This window comes from Otolemur garnettii, unplaced genomic scaffold, assembly GCF_000181295.1.
Source record: "Otolemur garnettii isolate 467f Iridium unplaced genomic scaffold, OtoGar3 scaffold00009, whole genome shotgun sequence".
Taxonomy (NCBI): domain Eukaryota; kingdom Metazoa; phylum Chordata; class Mammalia; order Primates; family Galagidae; genus Otolemur; species Otolemur garnettii.
In genome coordinates, this window is record NW_003852404.1 from 14,541,435 (window position 1) to 14,565,778 (window position 24,344).

The window sequence follows — 24,344 nt, forward strand, 5'->3', positions numbered from 1 at the left end:
GCATATGGGGCCAGAGCCCTCCCCTTTTGAGCCACAGGCACTGCCCACATTTAAATGTTTTTATCCTCCTATTTTTGTATTATGGAACACATACATTTCCTGCTTTAGAGAAATATTTATTCCTGTAAATAGCCCTTTCTTCATTACTGAGCCATTAGATGGAACAATAAATCACAGGCTACCATAGAAAATTCCATACCAACTTTTCTGACTTTTATTTTTAATCATATTTAAACAGAAAAATCAAGTCCTTTATTTTTTAATATTAACTTTTAACATTTAGGTTTCTCTTTGTGGTATTAAATAAGAAATCATCAGGGAAGCAAGTACACAGCTGCTATGACATGATGAGGGCTGAAACTATTTTGATTTCTTAAAATGAAAGGGTGGATATTAAAATGGAAAGATCTATTTTACTTTTAGTAGAAGTAAACAAACTGTCATTTATATTAATAGAAAATTGCCTGTGTCTACCAACAAGGTATTTACCAATCATTTTATAAGATGTTTTCAAAACTGTGTAAAAACAAGGAAGCGATTAAAAGTTTATTTTTCATTCATTTGAAACCATAAATGCAATGTGTGTTTATTTACACTGCTCATAGGAAGAAGTTGTATGTAAAAGTTAGAGTGAGAAAGAAAACGCTGACTTACAGAAATATTTTGATTACTGGAAGAAACAGTGGTTGCCATGTGCACGGTCTGTCCTCTGCACATAGGTTTCTCCACCACCAATCAAGAAGAAAGCAAAGGAATTGAGTTGACAACGTAACTTACAGGCCATGGGTTTATTTATTTATTTATTTTTGAGACAGAGCCTCAAGCTATCCCCCTGGGTAGAGTGCTGTCGCATCACAGCTCACAGAAACCTCCAACCTCTGAGCTCAAGTGAGTCTCCTGCCTCAGCCTCCCTAGTAGCTGGGACCATAGGCACCCGCCATCAATGCCCGGCTGTTTTTTGGTCACAGCCCTCATTGTTGTTTGGCAAGCCCTGGCTGGATTTGAACCCACCACCTTAGGTGTATATGGCTGGCACCTTAGCCACTTGAGCCACAGGTACTGAGCCAGGCCATGGGTTTATTAACATCAACTTTGATTTAGTGTAATTTTCTTGGAAAAATAAAAGATAGGAGGAAAACTGAGAGTCTACAATGCTTGACTTTGTCAATGACTATTTGGTTTCTCTTATTCTAAGTTCGTTGATATGTGTATAATATAATAATAGAGTACCATTTAAACACTTCCAGATTTCTTCAAATCTCTCTAGTTTGTCCATACTGGCCAAGAATAGTAGAAGAATATACAACCAACAAAGTAATAGGAGTTTTTACCTGTGACTACTCACTGTGTCAGTTACTGAATTTCTCTAGGCCTTATTATCCCTATTTAAAATATGGGAGAAATGACCTCCTTTATTTCAGAGGAATTTTATGAAGAGTGAATGAATTATTGCATTTACGACATTCTGAAAAGTGCTTGATACCGTTGGTGTCCTCAAACAAGCTGCTTTTGTTTTGTAATTATTATTATTATTCTTCACAATAAATTTCCAAACCTATTATTTTTGTCTATGGCAGTGGATAAGCACAGAATGTTAATAATTTCCCACAACTGTGTTCTCATGGTGCTCAAACCAAACTAAATCAGAGTCATGCAGGAACCAAACAAATTAGAGAAAAATCACTTTAAGCATGTACGTCTGCTCTCATGAACTCGCCAGCAAAGGAGATTACTAAACCATCCTTATTACATTGCTGAAATTATTATCTATGTTCACGTATAAAATACCATATGATATTTTGACTCCACTAGGGTTGAAAGAAGATCCTAGAACTAGTTTTCCATGAAAGTAGTATTTGATATTATGATTACTACTCTGAATCTTCTGATGATGTATGGGTTATTTAAAACTGAAATTACTCAATTAGTATACTTGTAGTTCCTGACAAAGAAAATAATTTTTGAGATATTAAATTTGATCTGGTTAGAAATGAAAACACACAACAAGGACAAAAAGGTTGTACCAGTAATAAAGAAAACACATATAACAAAGCTTTTCCTCAGTTTTCTTTATTACAACAATGGGGACACAGAGGTACAGAAAATAAAATGACATTTAATATACTATGAAACACATGCATAGGATTACACAGAGTGTTGGATATTATGTTGGGGTCTTAAATAAGATGATACTGAAGACAATACACTTACAACATGTACATTTTTTTCAAGAAAATAAGCTATGATGAAAACAAATGCAATTAAAATGATCAGAAATAGTCACTTGAAAGCAGAAGCATTATACATAAAATCAATGTAATATGTGAGACAAATATATTCTTAAAGAAGTTAATGAATTGTGTATGGCATACAAAACATAGTTTTAATTGCTTCTTTTAGAAAAATTAAATTGGCTAAGAGATTTACTTCATAGTTCCCACTTAGTAATACATAGACTAAAAATAAACACAGTGTAACTTCTTAAATGATGTTCCTTTTTAAAATGTTATGTATTCTTGGCCATGTGTAACTTTATATTTTTATTACCTAAGTGCCACAATGAAGAATGACTAAATTTAACTTGAATATACATAAATTAGGAAAATCTGCAATATACCTCAACTTGATAAACAAACATTAGATTAGTTTACACTTAAAATAAAATTCAATTCTACTTCAGTGAACATATCCTTTAAAAGTAGATAAAAGATAATCTACCAACAAAGAAAATCACAGATGGTACCTCCCAGATACACTAATAGAACTCTAAAACACATATGGTTTACATTTCTTAGATACTCAATTTTTCCATTTTACTAAATATCAGCTAGAAAGAAAGTAATATAACGTATCACATCATTTTTCACACTTACTGATGGATATTTTAAGCTTGGAAATTAGTTAAAACAGTCATGGGAAACAGAGAATTATTGCTAAAAGTCTTTATTGGGTACATAATTTTAAATATATAACAAAACTAACAGAATCTGAGAAATAAAGTATTGATATTAAACGTTCATCTTTGTCTTATTTCAAATAAATTTGATTTAAAGTGAATACTCTTTTTTCTTGGGTAAAATGGAGATTATGCTTATCTACGTGTATGATCCTCATGTGTTTACTTTTCTAAGGATCATACAGTCAACACAGAGAATACTTCAACTTTGTACTTAAAGTTAAAAAGTTCTCACTCTATGAAAAATACTCCAAGTTAGATGATCATTCGTAAGATAACATATTAACTAGCTATTAGAGTTATTTTTCCTTATTTAATTCCTAAAATATACTGTAGTTATGTTTCCTGAATATTAACTATCAAGAACTGAAGAAGAAATAATGCTTTTTATTTTATTTATGAAATAACTGATCTGGAAATGGTTTGTAACCAATTTCAACTTTTATGGTAATCATTTCAAGGGCTGTTTGTGTAATATTTTTTATCAATCATTTAAAATACATAAATTTGAGCTGCCTATTTAATATGAGACTTATTTAAAGTTTATGACATATTTTCATACCATCCCAAATGCTAGGATTTTAAAACTACAAATCATTAAGAGAAAAGTAGTAAAGGAAATACAGTGTGTTTATTTACGGCTAGACATGGGAAGCAGTGAGAAAAAGAAAGAAAGAGAAGGGGTAGAGACATACAGGAAGGGGTGGAGATAATTATAAAGAAAGATCAGAAATAAGAAAGAAAGGAAATAAATTTTAAAATGAGAGAAAACCTACTTAATGTGTGTTAAACCTGTGGTTGCAATGGAGCTTCATGCTGATTTTGTGAGGATATGTTTTGCTTATCTGTAGTGTTGAATTATCAGGAAAGCTATGCACAGACTTAATCAGCCCTGCTCAGGGTTTGTGTGTTTTCTGTGTAGCCCAAGGCAACTCTAATTCTTCCAGTGCACAGCAGGAAAGGAAAAACTTTGGGTCCCTCTTATCCCCTACATATATTAACCAAAATACATAAAGTAAAATTACATTTTTAGGTATTAACATTATAATCCAACATATTTATTCATTGATTGAAATCATACCACATATGGGCCAACATAAACATAATAATATTTCATTTAGGTGATTTTATAACTGATTATTTCAAATGCTTAAAGCTGCTAATATCACATTAATATTAAATTTAAATATTTAAGATAATATATGACTAGAGATATTTCTTAAAACATTATTACACACTAAAATTATCACCACGCATAATATTGGCTCTTATTCTTGAAACTAGAGTCAAATATACTTTATTATTTTATTGGTGGTTTCAAAATCTATGCTGATTGCTAACATCACATACAATCTTAAGATTTCATTACACCATTCTTAGTGTAAGTACACTATATTAACATTAAAGTATTTTTTGTGTATCTAAAAGATACATAAAGTACCTCTAGATTCAAAAGTACATGGCTTCTTATTGCACAATATCGTTTTTAATGTAAATAATCATAAATCAAATTGTACATGTTTGAAATTATTTTCTGATTTTCCCTCTTTTGATTTAGATTTATATCAAACATAATAAATGGGTATTTTTACATAGGAAATGTTAGAATTCAATTATAATTATCTGACTCAAATTGACTTAAATTTATAATCTGTGCACTTACTATGCATACTTGTAACTTTAGTGATTAATTTCCAAATAAATGTTGAGTATTTGAAAATTTATATTTATTGGTAATGAATCATGTATGTGTCTGTTTTATCTATATAAACTGAAATTATACATACATAAATGTTAATCCAACAACTATAATATATATATACGATAGTAGATATGTTTATTAAACAGGTTGAAACATTTCAGCTTCTAGTGTTTTTCATGTCTACCAGTAACGAAGGCATGTATGTGCATTTGCATAATGTTTTGGAAAAGATGAATGTTGCGTTTATAAAACTGCACTAAACCTAATGATGTGTAGCATTTGCAGAGAGAGAATTAAAAATGGCCATTTACCGAAAGTTCTTAGAATTTACTGCTACTTCATCCCTAGGCAGGGTCTGTAAGCAGATCCGAAACATGGTGCTTGTGGGCTTAAGAGTGAACTTCTAATTACATAATTTGGACTGGGGTAGGGAAACTCGTAAGTGGTGGAAAGAAGATAGACTATGAAAGGACTGAATAGGTTTACAGAAAACTAATCCTGATGATCCACATGCAGATAATGGCAATCATGTATAAAGAAGCCAATTTAGTTTTATACCTGTAATAATAGGGTCAAACACACCTTCTGAATGTTTTAGCCTTAGAAGATACATCACTAGACATAGACACACCTGTATACTTCTGATTACATGTAGTGAGTAAACCTTATGCTCACCTCTATACACAAGTTTATATTTACACTTCTGACAAATAATTTATTTCAAATTCCACTGTATGAGAAAACCAGTGGATGATATGAGGGAAATAGTTCAAATAAGTTTGAATTTTTATGTTTTTATTACCAATAATTACATTAATTTAGATCTTTAGATAGATACTGATTAGACCAAAAATTAAACTTTCATAGTTTACTGTTTCATACAGTAAGAGTAAAACTCAGGTAATAAAAAAAATGCAGTTGCACGCATTTAATATATTCTTAAGATTTTTTTAAATTTGAGAATTAGCATTTCTAGATATCATTTATTGAAAGCAATAGCTTCATTGCTTACAGTTTTGTGCTGCCCAATTTCTTTTTTTTTTTTGAGATAAAATTGTTTTGCATATCTGTTAGCTTTTTTCCTTATTTATACTTTTTTAAATTAAATGATAGCTGTGTACATTAATGAAATCATGGGGTACAGTGTGGGGTTCTCATATACAATTTGAAATATTTTCATCAAACTGGCTAACATAGCCTTTATATCATTTTCTCAATTACTCTGTTAAGACATTTATATTCTACGTTTAGAGAGATTCACTTGTACCCTTGAAAGATAAACCATAGAGGTTCTTACCGAAAACAAAGCAAAGCACAATTCTATTATTTTAAGATCTCTGGGAATATTTTTAAAGGATTTGGCAGATCTCAAATCTGTAAAATAAGTATTCATCCAAGAATAAAAAATTGGCCAAATGAGAGACTGCTTATAAGTTTCAGGATTAAAAGCTGAATTCACATTCAGTTGTTCAAAAAATTCTAAATTACTTAAATGCTAAGATAATAATATTTAATTTTATATTCCTTTTTAAACTGCAAAAATGATACATCTCATTGCCATGCAAATCTGCCTTTTACTATTCTTTTCATCACTATTATTGTCTGAGTTATGAAGTGTAAAATTTCACAATGGATCAAATATGTGTTCACTTAAAAAAGACATACCTCATGTTCTCAAAAAATATCTTATAATCCAAGTCAAAATCAATTCTACGTGGCATTTTCCTGAAAATACGTATAACTTATTAAAAAGTTCTAATAGGGTTATAGTGAATGTGAAAAACAATTCCTGGAGGTGTTACTAGAATTTCTTTTTCTTTTTTTCAACACTTTCTATATATTTGTAATCAATATGCGTTATTGAATTTCAAATATCAAGGAACATAACATGTGATTAGCTATTTAATAAACAGAACATTGGCTACGGTGACTTAGAAAACAAAGCTTTCTCAGTAAATTGGTTAGATTTCAGCATTTGCATGAATTAAGGAATCCCTTTCTCTTATCAGAGGAGAAAGGAAGGAAGCAAAAAATGTGTTTAATCTGCAGATGGGTTGTTCCTGCAGTCTATCGATCTGTTCCTAGATGATAAGGAAGAACAGCAGTGAGCAGAAAACATTTTGCAAAAATAAGCTACAAGAATACCCAATACTAAATGTAGGTCTAGCCCTAGACCTCATGAAAGGATTTTGTATATATTTCTTTAAAATGATACAGAAAGGATGCTTTATGGGCAGAAACTAATCGTTTTTGACAAGTGAATCTCAAAGCCCAGAATCCAATCATTTGATTTACCAAGTAAGTTATGGTCACTATTATGTTTATATGTATATACATATAAATCTGGTTGCTTCCTAATTGTCTTGAATAAGTAATAAAAATCAGTGGCTAGCATGTGGCTTCAAGTAAATAAACACACTTTTATTTTAAAATGACTGAAGATGAAAAACATAAATAATTTATTATTTACTGTGGGAAAATTGCTGAGAGATATTTTCTCTATATGGAAAAAACAGTGTTGAATTTTATGAGAAAAAAATTGTTGCATATTTATTCTTTAAGTCATTTCAGGTCAATAAGGAAAAACGGGCAGCACAAGAGGGGCAGACATCTAGTAATTAATCATGTTATGTTTTATGTAAATGCTAAATGTCTTGAAATATTAGGAATGTGCACAAATTGGAAACTTACATTTATAAGTAATAATTAAAAGATAATAGAAGGGATCCACAATTCAACATGAGAAAATTACGATGTATACATATATAGCAAAAGATTTCGAATTATATATGCAAAATAATCAAATGAAAGATTTGATGTAGTGAAAGTTTAAGTTCTAACTACAAATGACTTGATATTAAGCAAGGTGAACTTTAGGAATTAAAGTAAACGTTAATCAAAGATGTTAAGCAGTGAACAGGTATCTGGAAGCAACAATCCTGAGTAAATTTCCTCTAGTAACTTTCTGACAAATTATCCACTTTAAAGGCTGACAATTTGGGGAAAGTGAAAAAGATTGATTGTTCATGGTCAAAAATACATGCATAATTAATTGGGCCTTAGATAATTCTTATTACAATTCTACAGCCTTGTAATTACTATTTTCTTTAATTTGCAGGGCGTATAAGGAAATATCATGTGATGTAACAACAACATTAAAACACACAAGACAAACACAGGGCTATAATGAAGGAAAACCCAGCAGCATTCAGCTGCCATGACTGGCTCCCATTTTCACCTTTATTCGCTTCACAGCATTTATCTGCATGACAAAAATTGTTTTTGAAAATAGAATAAGAATAAAATAATTAAGAAAAAAGGAGTAGTTATAAATGTGAAAATAAAAAAAAGAAAAACATGACAGTAGGAAAGAAAAAAAAAGAGAAAATAATTAATGCAAGATTTATACAAAGTCATTAACGATTACTACAAAAATTACTTTGCTACAAGACAAAGAATAGCGAAAATATTTTATAAAACATTTCTAGTTATCATGTATTAACTTAAAGTGAAGCTCACTATTAATAATGTTTATTTCACATTACTCAGACATTTACGTTATTGATCACTTGAATTTGAACATCTTTAACTTGTAACATGAAAATACAACTTATAAGGAAAAAGTCACCAGTAAACCCACCATGCTACTGGTAAATTCATAGTGCTGCATTTAATATGAGCTAAAATATTCTACAATATTTAATGGTAATTCTCCCTATCACAATTTCCTAGAATGCATTATTTAATGGAAGCATTTACGTTTTAACAATAAATGAATTAAAAAGAAATATAAGTGATAATTACATACTCATGTAACAGAAATTTGCAATAATAGATGCTATTAGAATTAAACCAGTTGGTCATAGGCAAATGCTAGACATTTGTGACTGTACTCCTTTTAAAACAATTTTGAGAACTGAAGGTTATGAATATAACTTAATACCCTTACTTTCCCTCACAGGCTAAACCAAATAAACCAAATTATTGTATATGTAGCATCAATATTTAGATTTGACTCAAAATTTGAGATTTAAAATGAAATTCTCTCCAACTAACTGAACTTCATTTTTATTACTGTTTCAGAATTTCTTAATTTATGTCCTAAAGCAACCATAAATTTAATCTGAAGATGACAATTATATTTTCTGTTCCTGTTGAGTTAGTCAAAAAAGAAAAGGTGTATTCATGTATTCAAGGTGTATGAAATTAGAGTAAAAATCATTAAAATAATCAAAATAAATTGTCCTCTATAGTGGATCAGAAATACAATTTAAAAGCCCATGAAAATACAAATGAAACTATTATCAATATATTATTTCTTTTCTAGCTTATCAAATTAAAAGATCTTTTATGTATGAATTATATGTCACCATCAGATGGTAAGGCTGCATGATTAGAATTGTTTGTCATCCCCATATTCTTGGGCTAGAATTAACCGGAAAGATCATCTATATTTCTGTCTAACAAGGGTACAAGTGAACTTTTCTAGAAATAGAATGTAAATGTTTTGACACAATGACTATGCAAATTACATGAAATCTATGTGAACCAGCTTGATGAAAGTGTTTCAAAATGTATGTGAAAACACTACACTGTACCCCCTGTTTGCATTAATGTATAGAGCTATCATTTAATAAAAAAATAAAAAAACAATAAAAAAGAATTGTTTGTCATTAAATAATATTGATAATCAATGTTAAAATTAGACATGTTAACCAAGAATAACAATAAGAGACTTGATAAACAATTACTGAAAGATAGTAAGGTCTTTTTTTTGATTAAGTAAAAATAATATTAAACATGTTGTAAGCCAAAAGAAATGATAGGAAATAATTTTCAAAACAAATTTATTTCCAAAATTTTTAAAAATATTAGATTATATCTAATAGAGTAAATTAGTATTATTTTAGTTATTAAAATTATGGAACAATAAATAAATCCAAGTTTATCAGCCTCTAGTCTAACAAATAAGTTGGTAATAATTTTATAAAGATAAATTCACCATAACTTCTGAATATTCTTATTCATTGAAAAATCCAGTAACTTATTTGGACAGTATATAATGTATGATATACAAAAATAAATTTTAAAACATTAACCTTTAAACTCTCCAACTTAAACAAGAAGACTTAAAAGCTGTCAGGATATAATAAATATGAGTTTAAATTTTTTTTTATAAATAGAAAAATAAATCATACAAGAGTAGTTGTAATGAAAAATTCTTTCATATTTTTCAAATACATAATATTGACTCTGTAGGATTTTGTGGGTTTAAAGGCTCTCAAATTCCCTATCATCATAATCATTAAAGTGCCTCAAGAAGCCTCCATCTAAATGGAATGAATCTTAATCTATAAGGTCATTTCTTTGATGTGGGTTTTCCATGAGTCCTTAACAATAAGAGGATTCAGTCACAGTAAATTAGACATTATTTTATGAGATACTTATAGATGAAACAGATTTTGTTTTAAACCTCTTCCATTAAGTTGTGTGGACTTTGTATCAGATGCCCAGTCTGGAAAGTTAAGTACCACTTTCCACCTTCTCAGAGAGCTCTGTCTGTATGTTTGTATGTGGGACTTTTCCATGAGTGCTCTATCTATTTCAAGGTTCTCTTTTTTATCTGGTGTTTACATCATCAAAGTCTTTCTGACACTGTTATTTTCCCTCTGTTCATCTTCATAGAATAAATTTTAAAGCACTGAATAAACATGAAACTTATATTTCCTAATTTCATATACAATCCTCAACCGATTCCTACCTAACTTCTCTCCCAACCATTTCAACAAACCTATTGATAAGAATACTTCACATCTGTTTTGGTTCAGTTCTGTTGATCTCTCAGCATCATTTGAGTTTTTACACCTTTTCTTCTTGAAATACGATTTTCAAGATAGTACATTCTGTTGTTTTTCCAGTAGTTCTATGACATCTAAGTCTCACTAGGGGAGGTCTGACCACCTGTGATTTCTTCTTCTCACATAACATTACAATTGTTTGGAATCAGTTCTTAACCCTCTACTCTTTAGCTACTCAAGAAATACTCTTTGAACATCTATGCTGTGTCAGCAGTCCTACATGGTAGAAAACACTGGTGAGTATCATAGACCACTGGTGAGTATCACAGACACCAATCCCTTTCCAGAGACTTTTAGAATTGGATATTGTCAGTGGATTTTATTCTCACCTAAGCTAAAGACCATTTACCTGTTAAGACTGACAGCCTTATGGCATATCTGTCCAAGCCATGGCTATCTTCTTAGACAGCCATGACCCCTACAAAAAGTGCTACAATACCTCATTGCTGAGTATCATTATGGTCACCTCTGAAGTACTCCCCTCGGAAAGTGATTCATGGATGTTAGTGCCTAGTCCACCCTTCAAAGCACTTTTCCTAGGATGAGTTCAAAAATTTAATTGTCTAAACTTGTATGACAACAGCTTTGGTCACTGGTTCCAGAAAAGAGCTTCAAAATTGTTTTGAAGGGTGAAATAGGTGCTGATGTTGGTACATTCTTTCCCAAGGGGAGAGAGCTTTGAAGGTGACCATAGTGATAGTCAACAATGAAGTACATAGCATTTTTTCTAGGATGAATTTACAAATGTAATTGTCCAACTACATATATTCACATATCTTACTGATAATCTGACATTTCAAATTTTACTAGCACCGAATTGAATTTATAGTAGTTGATCTTTATTCTCCAAATCTTGCTCTTCTACAATATTCTTTACCTTAAGAAAAGGTATCAACAGAGCTCAAGTTGTCTAAATGAAAACCCTAAAAATCCTCATTATGGAGGGGCTACTATCTATTGCGAAGGCAAAGTTCATCTACATCCAAAATGTGTCCAGAATTGAGTCATTATTTTCTTTTTCCATTGCTATTCATCCACCACTTACTTTTATTAAAATGAGTTTGAATAAAATGTTTGTAATTCCTATCTATTAATGTAACATTTTTCTGCTTAAAATTATTTCTTCTTTCAGGATCTGTTTTAACATTATGGCCTTTAGAAGCGCTTGGATTGTCTGCGTTCTAATGGTGCCCTCAGTCATAGAACTATTAAGCTTTATCTCATCTCCCAGGCTTCCTCCATGTAACATACTTTCCCTAGGAGGTTCAATCCTGCTAGTTACCACCAGAAAATCCCTTTATAAGGAAACCTCTCTTATCTGTATTATTCATTGATTATTCTGACTTTCTTGAAATGTCTTCCCTACTAGAAGACATGAAGCTTTAGGGGAAAAGGACCAGTTCTATACTTTACAGATGAATTCTTTGTTCTCTTTTAACTACCTGTTACAAAGACAGACCCCAATAACCCTGGAATAAATAAATGAATAGATACTAATATTGCAGGACAAGGAGAAAGTGACTTTATAGATGAGGAAAAAATACTAAGACAAATTATGTGATATGAGCAAATCTGGGAATATAAATTGAAATTTTTTCCATTTCCTTTCCAGGTCTTAACCACAATTTCTCAGTCCACAAGTTTCTCAAATTAAAACAATGATAACATGAACAACAAAACAATGTTCTTAGAGTAAATGCATCACAGCATGTCTTGACTGCCATTATGTCCTTATATATATTCTGACATTTCAATATTTTTAACTGAATATTAAAAATATTCAGTCTCTCCAGGGCAGAGACTCCGGAGTTATCATATATTTCAACCTGCTTTAATGTCTGTTTTTTGAGTTTTTTTGTTTTATTTATAAAATGTTATTAATTTTTTTTCCTTTTACTACAGAGATATTAATTTCTATTTCAATAAAAATATTTCCTCCAAATACATATCCACTAAATTAAAGATTTAGAAGGAAAGATTATACTTGAAATCCTCCTTTGGAGACTGATTCAGTTTAAGAATTATATTTATATCGTATTCCTCATATCTCCATGGAGTATAATTACCGCAAAAAATACTTTATAATTATATCAATTATTTTTTATTTAAAAGAAGGGCATCACATTTAAAATCACTAAAAGTACTTCTGAATTTGAACAGATCATTAAATCTTCTAAAATCATATTTATAAAATCAGGATAACTCTTCCTTATCAACTTATATTTAAGAGTAAAATGAGATAAAGAATATAGAAGTATTTTTCAAGTTAAAAAAAATGCCATTATAATATGATACTCGTATTATTTCTAGAAGCTTTGACCTTATAATTTCAAATTATAATTGCTAGCATTAACTAATTAATATTAGCAAAGGGAAGTCACAATGTCAATTACTTTTAAACCTTATAAATCAACAGTAATTACTTTTATTTGAAAGACTAATTGTATAAAATGTTTTCATTTTTTTAAAACTGATATACATTATAACAACATCATAAAAAATGAGATTTACAAGAGGCTTAAATAATAGGACTGAACTGAGAAGTTTTACAACTATTTTTTGTTGCAGTTTGGCCGGAGCCGGGTTTGAAACCGCAACCCTTGTTATATGGGGCCGGCGCCCTACTCACTGAGCCACAGGCACCACCCAATATTATTTTGGCCTTATTATTTATTCTTTTATTTCTCTAATAGTTATGTAATAAACTACATATGTACATGGCTACATGCAACTTAAATTTTAATGGTAATATCTAATAGAAAATAAATATTAAAACATGACCCATATGATAATTCATCAACAGAGTTACAGATGATTATGAACCAGGATAAATTTTTGCATCTTTACCTCTATAGTATGTATCTGAAAAAAATTAATATCATGTTTGTAGACTTTGATGAAATCAGTAACATACTAGCATGTAACACTGTTAACTTCCAAAAGTAGAATACACCAGTGTGTTGTGAAAACTAACTCTGAAAATCCTGTCACATTATGAGCCCCCTTGAGACTCTAGTTATTGCTTTTATACATTTGTGGTCATTTCAGCCTCGCTTTGTGACTAATTTTATGTTTCCAAAATCAACTAGCTTAGTCAGGCACTTACAGGCTCAGCCCCCGTATGATCGAGGGAGAAGTGGCCTTTTTTGCCAAATTTTCTTCAGGTTTGAATGGAAATTTTTCATGTGATCATCATAATTCATTCTTACTTTCTAATCTCTCCCCTCTGTTCATTCTCTCGCTGCTATCTCAACTTTCAATGGTGTCACATACTTGCAAGTGATTCAATAACCTACGACAAGAGCACTGAGAAACGCTGAGTTTTACGGGTCACAATAGTCATGACTTGAACCTAGAATTTATGCTTTGGTTTATTTTTGCTATTAAGAATTAATTTGTAGTGTCTACCAAAGTATGATATATTTATTTTCAGCATATTTCGAAAAATATATTTTAGCCTACCTTTAATAATGTTGGGCTTTGGTGGCATGCTGAACTCATAAACTGTTGGTTCAGAATATCCCAATCTGTTGGCAGCTGTAATCTGGACTTCATATCCCATTGTCCACTGTAGATGCTCCAAGATGATGTGATCTTTATTGCCCTGCACTTTTTTCTCCAGCCATTGATCTTCTTTATCTTTCTGAGAAGGTGATAAAAATGTACTTCATAAATTATTCATATATTAAAGCTGTGATTAAAACTAATTCATCTTGCAATTGGAATAAGTGGTTTTATTGACATTAAAAAAGATTTTTTTTTGTATGTATGAGGATAAAGCTGCTATGTCGGAAAGTGTCTATTTCTAACATTTGTCTGTATAAAATTTAATGTTGTTTATATTAGCCAAAGAGTGACGATTTTATAATTGATTCTCGATTCAGTGGTTCATAATACATCTCCATAATTTATAATTTCATATGTTTATTTTTAGACACTTTTCATTTGATTTTTAATAAATTGTGAAGAGATAAATGACATATTATACAGTAGAAGCTCTGTAAGTTGAATGCTGAAGCAACTGTAACAAACTGGTCAACCTAGGGGGATGGTCAACAGAAGGAACCAGGGCTTAGTACATGTGGTGTTTGTCTGGCTGAAGAAAATTAGGTGCACTTGAGGAGATGGTCACTGTAGGGAGGTGTTCAGCTATGGAGGTTCTGTTGCATATAGAAAAAACTCAAATGTGTTAATTAAAGGAATTGCCAGAGACTGTCATTAATAGTTTGTTGGAAGGAGAGGATAAAGTGTCTTAGAAACATAGCCTGGCAATTATTTATAGATTGATATTACCACTGAACATAGTTTTTACTATTATGTTCTATGATTCAAAACAAAACAATACACAAGGGAAATTATACATATGAAATAGGTCATTAGCATAGGAAAATGAAAGAATGTCATCCTTAAACATTCTAAATTTAAATATTATCTGATTCTTTTTCTAAAATAAAATGTTTGGGCCATATGACATTTGAATTTTATGTTATTTGAAAAAAAAAACTTCTATATCAAAAATGTATTTGTATGTGGGGTGGTGCCTGTGGCTCAGTGAGTGGGGCACCAACTTCATATACTGAGGGTGCTGGGTTCAAACCTTGCCTCCACCAAACTGCCATGAAAAATAGCCGGGTGTTGTGGCAGGCTCCTGTAGTCCCAGCTATTTGGGGGGCTGAGGCAAGAGAATCGCCTAAGCCCAGGAGTTGGAGGTTGCTGTGAGCTGTGTGATGCCATGGCATACTACCAAGGGTGACAAAGTGACACTCTTGTCTCTAAAACAAACAAAACAACAAAAAATATATTCATATGTATATGTTTATCACGGCACAATCACAGTTCAAAGATACAGAATCAACCTGAATGTCCATCAGCTGATGAGCAGCTAAAGAAAATATGGTTTATACCAGGTGTCCTCAAACTATGGCCAGTGGGCCACATGCGGCCCACTAAGGATATTTATCTGATCGCCGGGTGTTTTTGCCACAGCTGCCTGTCCTACTTAGCGGCCGACTTGTCCCGGGGCCTGCAGTCCAGCCCTCCAACGGTCTGAGGGACAGTGAACTGGCCCCCAGTTTAAAAAGTTTGAGGACTCGATACATATACACCATGGAGTATTACTCAGCTATAAGAAAGAACAGAATCATGTCTTTTGCTGTAACTTGGATGGATTTGGAGTCCACTATTTTAAGTAACTCATGAATAGAAAAATAAATGCCACACTATGAACACAACAATTAAGAAAAAAGTTAAGTTGAAATATTTGTATGAATTAAATGTTTTGAGATAATGCGATCATTGGCTCTTCCTTGTGTTAACTATTCAAACAGCTCACGTTCCTGAACCCTTCTGTCTTCCTTCCTGCTCTCTAGAACAAAAATGATGGTATCACCAGCTTCTGCCAGCTTTTCAGGGAGCAATGAAGAATGCTGAGGAACTTGCATATTCCAGGGCCTTAGCGATCATAACCACCTAACATAATAGCTATTTTTTTTAGAGATAGCCGTTTCCATAATAACTGTATGGAAGGAAATATTCTCTCTGGAATTGTGTCTCTTAAAATGATCACAATCAAATCTCATTTTTTTATTTTTTGGCCGGGGCTGGGTTTGAACCCACCACCTCCAGCATATGGGGCCTGCGCCCTACCCTTTTGAGCCACAAGTGTTGCCCATGAATCTCATTTTTTTATGTATAAAAAAATTATAGCCTACCTACAGCAATAGATAGACCAACTGATATATTTTACCCTCATAGCTAACTAAGCCCAGTATTACTTTATGCTGAATCAAAATTTTGTTTATTTAAGACAGAGTCTTATTTTGTTGCCCTTAGTAGAGTGCCATGGTGTCCTAGTTCACAGCAACTTCAAACTCTTGAGCTCAAGCAGTACTCTTGCCTCAGCCTCCCAAGTAGCTGGGATTACAGGCATCCATCACAAAGCTGGGATCTATTTTTTAGAGATCAGTCTCACTTTGCTCAGGCTTGCCTCGGACTCCAGATCTCAACAGTCTACCCATCTCAGCTTCCCAGAGTGCTAGGAGTTGAACCAAAATTTTACAATGTTTATCTGACTTAAAGAATAATAGCATTTTCTGAGTTTATGGTAATGATAATTTATTTTCTAAAATGGAATTGTGAAGTTGTTTATAATTGCCTTAAATTGATAATACTAACAGGGAATGTCCTTCAGTTGTACACTGAAGAATATGTTATAGTTTTGATACCTTATTATTCTTCTTCTCAATTTCTACTGAAATATTTTTTAGTAACTTGGACTTTCATCACAAAGTAACAACTTGGCATGTTCTGCAGTTTCTTCTAAAACTGAGCATGTTGGCAGACCTAGTGAACACGTTTAAGCAAGAGGCACTTGCCTTGCTTTTTGAAACTTAAAACTAGAAGCAATTGCTGAAGGTGCCTGCCTCCCTCTATTAATGTTACGAATTGTCATTCGTAAGCCATGGGACAACCAAATAGTTTGGGCCAGAGAGGTTTTAACTTGCCAGAATCACTAAATGACTAAGAAAATTAAAAGAAGAAACAGGCATGCTTTGGAAGTCCTCAGGACAGATGATCTAAATAGCAACAGCTTCACCATCATCCTTTGTCTTCACCTACTCGCTGACCAATTATTCATTCAGGCTTAACCGGGTAATGAAGCTCTTTTAGGAAATATGAATGTGAACAAGACAGGTTCAATGCCCGTGTCTTGGAGTTTGTAAACCAGCACAGAATAAAGACATGAGTTCTCTGAAGAATAAGAGGCAACATATAATCCCGTAGCCAGGTGGATCTCCTTTGGGAGAATGATCTCATCTTCCCAGAAATAACAAACCCCATTGGGTCATTTTTGTTTCATTTGTCTTAACTTTGGTAATTAGAAGTGTGTAGTTTTTTTATAGGACTTTAGATCTGAAATGATTTTAAACCTTGGAAAGATGCATACTCATTGATATATCTCACTAGACTAGATAGATAGATAGAGATATAAATGAATAGATATGGACATAGAGAAATAGATATATAGATATAGATATACATATATTGCTAATTATTTCAAATGAACTGAGAAATGTTCCATGTATGTTGAATAAAACAATAAAAGTTAAAAAGGAGTGAACACAAAAGTAATTTTAGATGATGTACATATATATGCACACATGCAAACACAAGGAACATGTATTTTACAGGTTATGTATTGAATATACACACGGATGCATCCGTATCTTCACAAGTTAATTTATTATGCACCATATATAGAAGGAGAGTGTGTGGAGCAAAGATACTGAAGGGTTACATGAAGACAAGTGCTGCACAAGGCACAGGAGGTGCATCCCCCCACGGCCCTGGCTTCACTCTGGTTATTCAGTACATTCTATGCACTTGTGCAGTGCTTAATGTGAGTGAATATTTTTATGGAAACCCAAGGAGTTGAATTTTACTTTGGATTTGAGTGGAGACATGGGAAAGAGCAAAAGAATAAGCCAATAAGCCAACAGTTTAGATGTGAGTTACCCCAGGGAGGGGGAAATTATTTATTAGAAGGTTTGAAAGACTTCATGTTCTTCAAGTAATCTTTCAAAAATACCTTTTATTTTTAATTAAGTATTTGAAGCAAGATTTCGTGAAAAGCACAAGACATGAGGATAGTTTCTTCTGAATTAAGACTCGTTTAACTCTTAATTGTTGAAGCTCTTATTGTGATAAATTAAAAGCCCCTCTTTCCATCATTTTAAATATTTGGACTGATAGAGAAAGAAAGTAAAGGAAGTTATAGTATTTTCCCAATACATATCAATTTCATTTCCCATTAGACAAGGATTCATTTAAATTCCCCAATTGCAATTCCCAGGGAATAGGAAAAAAATTAAAGTGGGTGTTACCAAATACTCCCCTAGGCATCAAAATCTCAATTATGCATTTGTAGAATGTCTAATTTACAGAATTTAAATGCCTAGAGAACAATTTAAGATAATCTAGTTGCAAAACGTTCCCCTAGGTAACTTAATGAGATGATTTGCTGAATGGGGCTATTATTAATAAGCCAATTAAATGGTGAAGGAAATCTACTGAAAAAAGGCAGTCATTTGGTTGGTATAGCTTCTCTAAAGTGACCTTTTTTGTTATAAAATAGATAGCAGGGCCATATGACAATTACGGGCACTTCCTATTAGTAATTCTAAAGTCAGAGTATCAGCATTTAGAGAACACTTGCTGTCATATAGGGAGGAGATTGGAGGCAAGTGATAGGGGGTCATTATTTCTTATATGCAGATGGTTCCTCAATGCTTTTATTCATAACAAGGAATAGCCCACTAAATTTCTTGTTGGTTTCTCATAGAACCTATTGCCACCATAATTTAAAATAAGAACTGATTAATTATAAAATGAGAGGACAATATAAGAGGGAGGTCATATTACTAGATGAATTTTAAGTCTTTTTGACTTTCATGTTTTATGATTTAAAATTTAGTGTGTATGTAAAGCAGCTCTTGGTTGACTTTCTTGGTGGCACAGGTCAAATATTCATACTGAATTCTGAACAACTCAGTTTGCTGCCCTGATTATGTGAGAGGTGCTTTAGCAATCTTGATAATTTTCATTTTACATATATGATATGCACACACACATACCTCCCAAAAGAAAAATGCTCCACTGAGATTTGGGAAGATCTAAGATTTAGAAGTTTTTTGTTTTAATCTCACAGATCATGTCCTGAAGGTTGGTAAACTTTAGTAAGCTGGGTATGCGTAGCCTGATCCTAGTATCCCCCATAATACTTAAGTGAGAATCATTTTAATATTTCCTATTCATCAGCTTCATTGTTCTCATGTCCATAAAGTTTGGCAGTGTAAGCTTTTTTCCTCATGTTCCTTATTTCTTATATTTAGTGGTCTATTTATGAGATTATTTATAATTGCACAACATGACTAATTTATTCATTGATTTATTGCTGCATTTGTTCAGTCAGACAACACATGGTCTATTTTGTGCTATAAACACAAAGATGAATAAAACTCATTTCCTTCACTTGCAACAAAGAAAAACTCCAAAAAGGTCATCCTCTTTAAAGTGAATACATAGTTATTTTTGAGGATCTTTCAAAACTTAAAATTTAATGGCTTTAAATAAATTTCATTGTACAAATCTATATATTATTAACTGGGAAATAAGCTCTTTCACCAACCAAAGCTCAATTTTATTTTTTTATTATTTTAATGACCATTTCAAAATTACATTTTATTTTCCTATTGCAACTGAGATAGTATACAACCTCCAAATACCTTAAGAAGGTCAATTAAGACTTAAAAACATATGCTATTGGCACTGTTACTAGTCCCTAAGTACCTTCTTCTCAATTGATCTTAAGCTACCAATTTTCCTAGCTCAGGAAAGTTATTTAATGTGCCAAAACTAAGTGATAATTATGATCCCATAGCTATCATAAAATTAGAGAGAAAAGAGTGAAAACTCATAGAAGCATGTAAAAAACCATTAAATTATATGGAGTTATATTGATACAAGTGCAAAATAGATGTAAAATATTGTGTGTTGAAAACAACTTCTTGAATTTAGCAAAAATTTGATTCACTTAATATGCTTGTGTTTATTTCCCAAATATATAGTTTAATATTACTGGCATTGTTAGAGACATTAATTTTCATGACGTGTTCATAGAGATATCTAATACTATTTTTATTACTCTAGTTCATTCTAGTAAGTCTGTCTTCTTAATGGGTGAGTGGACAAAGCCATTTGTTCTGTTTATGGGATAACATAGGATAATGGTGCTACCTGATTCATAATCTATATGAAAATGACCATTTTCTATATTATGACATGCCTGGTCTTAACCTTTTCCAGTGAAATTTAAATGCTTAGTCTCATATCTTTTAGAAATCAAATCATACAAATAATACACTGTATTGTCCCTACTGTTCTGATAATATAAAATCCATAGTCCTGTAGTTGAAATACAAGAACGAAGACAAAAATTGGGATATCAAATATTAGCCATGTTTCTTATTTTCCAGATTCCCTTATCTACTTTTTGAATACAAGTTATCCAATTAAAAATGCATTAATCACATCTAAATTATTTTTCAAGTTTTTGAGTTGCACTTTACTGTGGAATTCATGTAGTTTGAATTCATGATACTACATCATCTAATAGATGGTTTGGGATCATGCAAAGAAAGCAGATGATCAAGAACCTTTGGAAGTAATTATTTTACTTTTTATCCAATGATGAAATCTCTAATTGTAACTTCAGAATAGAATGTTGACAGGATGGAGAAAGTGGAGAAAGAAGAAAGGGAGAGAAAAAATATATATGTGGAGCACTTTAATGTACAGAAGTAGAAGGCACACCATGAAATGATATAGTCAAGAGAACGTGTAATAATATGGATGCTGTATCTGGAAGCAGAGGAGTTGGGCAGTCGAATTGAGATGGTACAGTGGTTGAGGGGTAGACAGAACCTCTGTAAGCAGATTCCTATTTGGTCTTGACTACTTTAGACTGTAAAGTCTTACATGCTGCTATCTGCTGCTATTCTTCAGTGAGTCATCTAAAGTTTCAGTTTGCCCTTCAAAAAATGTGAAGAAGTATCACTTTATGTTTAATTATAATACAATCTCCAAGATTGAACAATGTCTTTCTTGTACTACAGAGGGAATTAAGCCATTACTTTTACCAAACTTGTTTTAAATGCCTAAGTTTCTAATAATAAGACAACGTTCTCTGTTAAATTGTTAGTAGTTCTAAGATATGGTAATTATTAACAATAAATCACAGCTACATTTGAATTAAAACAATCATTTCTGTCATAATATTAAAAATTTAGTATTAGTATTACTAATAGTATTACTAATACTATTACTAATAATTAGTAATACTAATAGTATTATTAATAGTATTTTCAGAGTCAGAAAAGGCTGAGAATTAGAAATGGACAGAAGACAAGAATGAGATAGGATTAGGAAGGGTCAAGACACTACTGTATTGGCAGAGCAGACATAGACATTGAGTGAATGGGAAGAAACAATGGGGTACTGTTACCATTAAATTGGTAGGAGAAAGAGAAAGGCAATAAAATAGAAGATAGAAGTTACTGAAAGTAAAATTTGTCCTTATTCAAATTAAATATAAGGTGAAGTCATATCATCTAAGCCTTGTCAACTATGTGCAAAGGCAAACTTTATTAAGGGCCATTATGCAAACTTGAGTCTCTACAACAATATTAATCTCATCATGCTTGAAACCTTACTTATCTGTACCCATGTGCATTTTATGAATAATTCCTCAAAATTGATTAATTCTAATACACATACAAAGATATAAAAATAAATTAGAAGTTGGTTTTAAAGAAAGTAATTTATATTATATATTTGTATACATATATATATAAAACATATTATATCAGGCAATTGAGTTTGCTAACTCAACCTAGAAAAAGTGTTACATATCTCACTGCTGAATATTGCTATGGTCACCTTCAAAGTACTCTCCTTGGGAAGCTATGCACCAATGCCAGTGCCTAGTCCAACCTTCATAGTAATTTCAGAACTCTTTTTCTGGAATGGCTATCAGAGCTGTTGTCTTATGATGCACACAAACATGCAACAATGGTAATGAACACCATCAGCAGGATACCACCACACACTCACACAAACCTAGTTGTGAGACACTGATATACTGACGTTGAGGTTATGAAACCTTACTGAGTTGTTTGTATGGTGCTGCCAATGTCAACACACAGTGGCAAGTTCATGAACTTAATTGTCAAACTTTGTGAGACAACGGCTCAGATGGGCATTCCACAAAAGGGTTCAAAAATTGCTTTGACAGGATACTGGCTTCAGTATATAGCTTCCCAAGGGCAGCACTTTGAAGGTGACCATAGTGATATTCAGCAAGGAGTTGATGAATTTAACTTTCTGAGCTTGTATGCTACATATATCCCCAAATGTCTAAAACATTATTATTTCCAATTTGTGACTTTAATTGTGTATAAACAGGTTTATTCCCTGTACTTGAGGGAATAGTTTTGGTTTCAGTGATGATTAGGGGTACTACTAGCAATCTAGTGAATAGGATCCAGTGACACAAAACAGTGGGTGGTAGAGTAAAGGTCTGAATAGTTCAATGCTATGCCACCCAAAATGTCAATACATGGGTTTTTTTTTAGATATACATAACTAATAACAGCCATTATGATAATAAAATAATCACATCAACAATTTGTATCAGACATCATTGTTCAGCTAACTTGAATCTGCATTTTAACCAATTTTACTCAAGAAGGTCATTAGATATATTTCTATCTAATGAGAAATAATTTTCACTTCGGTAAGGCTTTACAAAAAGATTCCCTATATTTACTGCTTAAAAGAAGATAGATTCAGCTGAAATGACTAGTTCCTTCTGTTATTTTGATTCTCGTCACATTCTGAGTATGGATGTGAAGCCACCTTCTTATGAACACAAGATAACCTATGTGGGGATAAAAGCAAGCTTAGATGAAAGACCATGCAGAAAAACAACTTGGATTCCTAATTTAATGCTGAGATTCCACCCTAATCTCATGTTGTCTAATACATAAATGTATTCGATGTGAAAAAAAAATCTTGTTTTAATACCCTTTAGTTATATTTTATTTTATCTGTGGTCTAAAAGTACATTTAACATTTTAACAAATAAACAGTCTTAACAATAAACAATAAACTCTTGATTTTGAGTTAAGTATAGGTAAAATATATACTGACCACCTCCTGGAAATAAGATATTAATAGGTTTTTGAGTAAATTTATATTGCTATTTATTTGACAACTATTACATAATTATAGAAAAGTTATGCTGTTGATGGCAATGTTCTCACTAGGTTATAAACATTACCTTTGTACAACTGGAAATAGAAATGCAATTGAAAAAATTCACGACATTCCTAATATGTATATACACATGCTTTGTTAATAAAATCTACTAATTAAGGAGAAAAAGTAAAGACGTAACAGAAAATAAAAAATATTTGCTATCAATTGAAATAAATAAGTTGAATTGAACTGTGTTTTTCCAATATCAATACTTCAGAATGGACAAGTCAAGTGTAGCTTTTAGTTTCAAGTAAAAATTATACAGATATAAATACATTAGACACATTGTCAGAACTAGCTATTCACATTTTACTGTTCAGTATGGAATTTTATTAGAATTCCTTACAAACTTTTACTATCCTCTTATATTGTACCATACATTCTTCTGGATATAACTGTGGAATACAAACTGTATGGAGGGCCACTTCTCCAGGACATTAATGAATTTGGGTCTCCTGGATAGAGAGACTCTCTCTTTTCCATAGATTTTCCAGATGGGCGAATAAGAATATCAAGAGACCTGGCTGGAATAGCGATACGCTGCTACGTTCACTGAGAAACCAATGAGCCTTCAGAGCCCTCTTGAGGAAGAGGTATAAAGTCTCCCGGCAGAGCATCTGAGACAAACACAGCTGCTCATCATTGCCAGCATGACACCTGAGACAAAGTTGAGTTGTGAGGGGACTATTCGTCTTAAATTTAAAATTTGAATTGATGTCTAAAATTAATGATTCAAATATACTCTTCAAAATTAAATTTCCTTTTTCATTATCCTTCAAATCTTAAATGTTTGAATTTAGAAGGAGTGATATTATAGAAAATTATGGATTTGTGGGACAATTTTTTAAAATGCTGTCTGCTAAAGTGTATTTAATTTATATAGAACTAATAAACATTCAATCAGCATAAACATAAAATTAATGCCATATCATAGGAACAGTCGTAAATATTA

General features: G+C 31.9%; 1 protein-coding gene across 3 annotated transcripts in view; it reads right to left on the reverse strand.

The window, feature by feature from the left end:
- NCAM2 (neural cell adhesion molecule 2) overlaps positions 1-24,344 on the reverse strand; it is a 488,664-nt gene that overhangs the window by 32,232 nt on the left and 432,088 nt on the right. For 2 of the 3 annotated variants that reach the window (XM_003783902.2, XM_012801495.1), the window contains one exon: positions 13,979-14,159. In XM_003783902.2, coding sequence (XP_003783950.1) covers positions 13,979-14,159 — 181 coding nt within the window. Of the gene's footprint in view, positions 1-7,113; positions 7,921-13,978; positions 14,160-24,344 lie in introns of those variants that run through there. The other variant, XM_023509713.1, reaches the window with a different exon arrangement.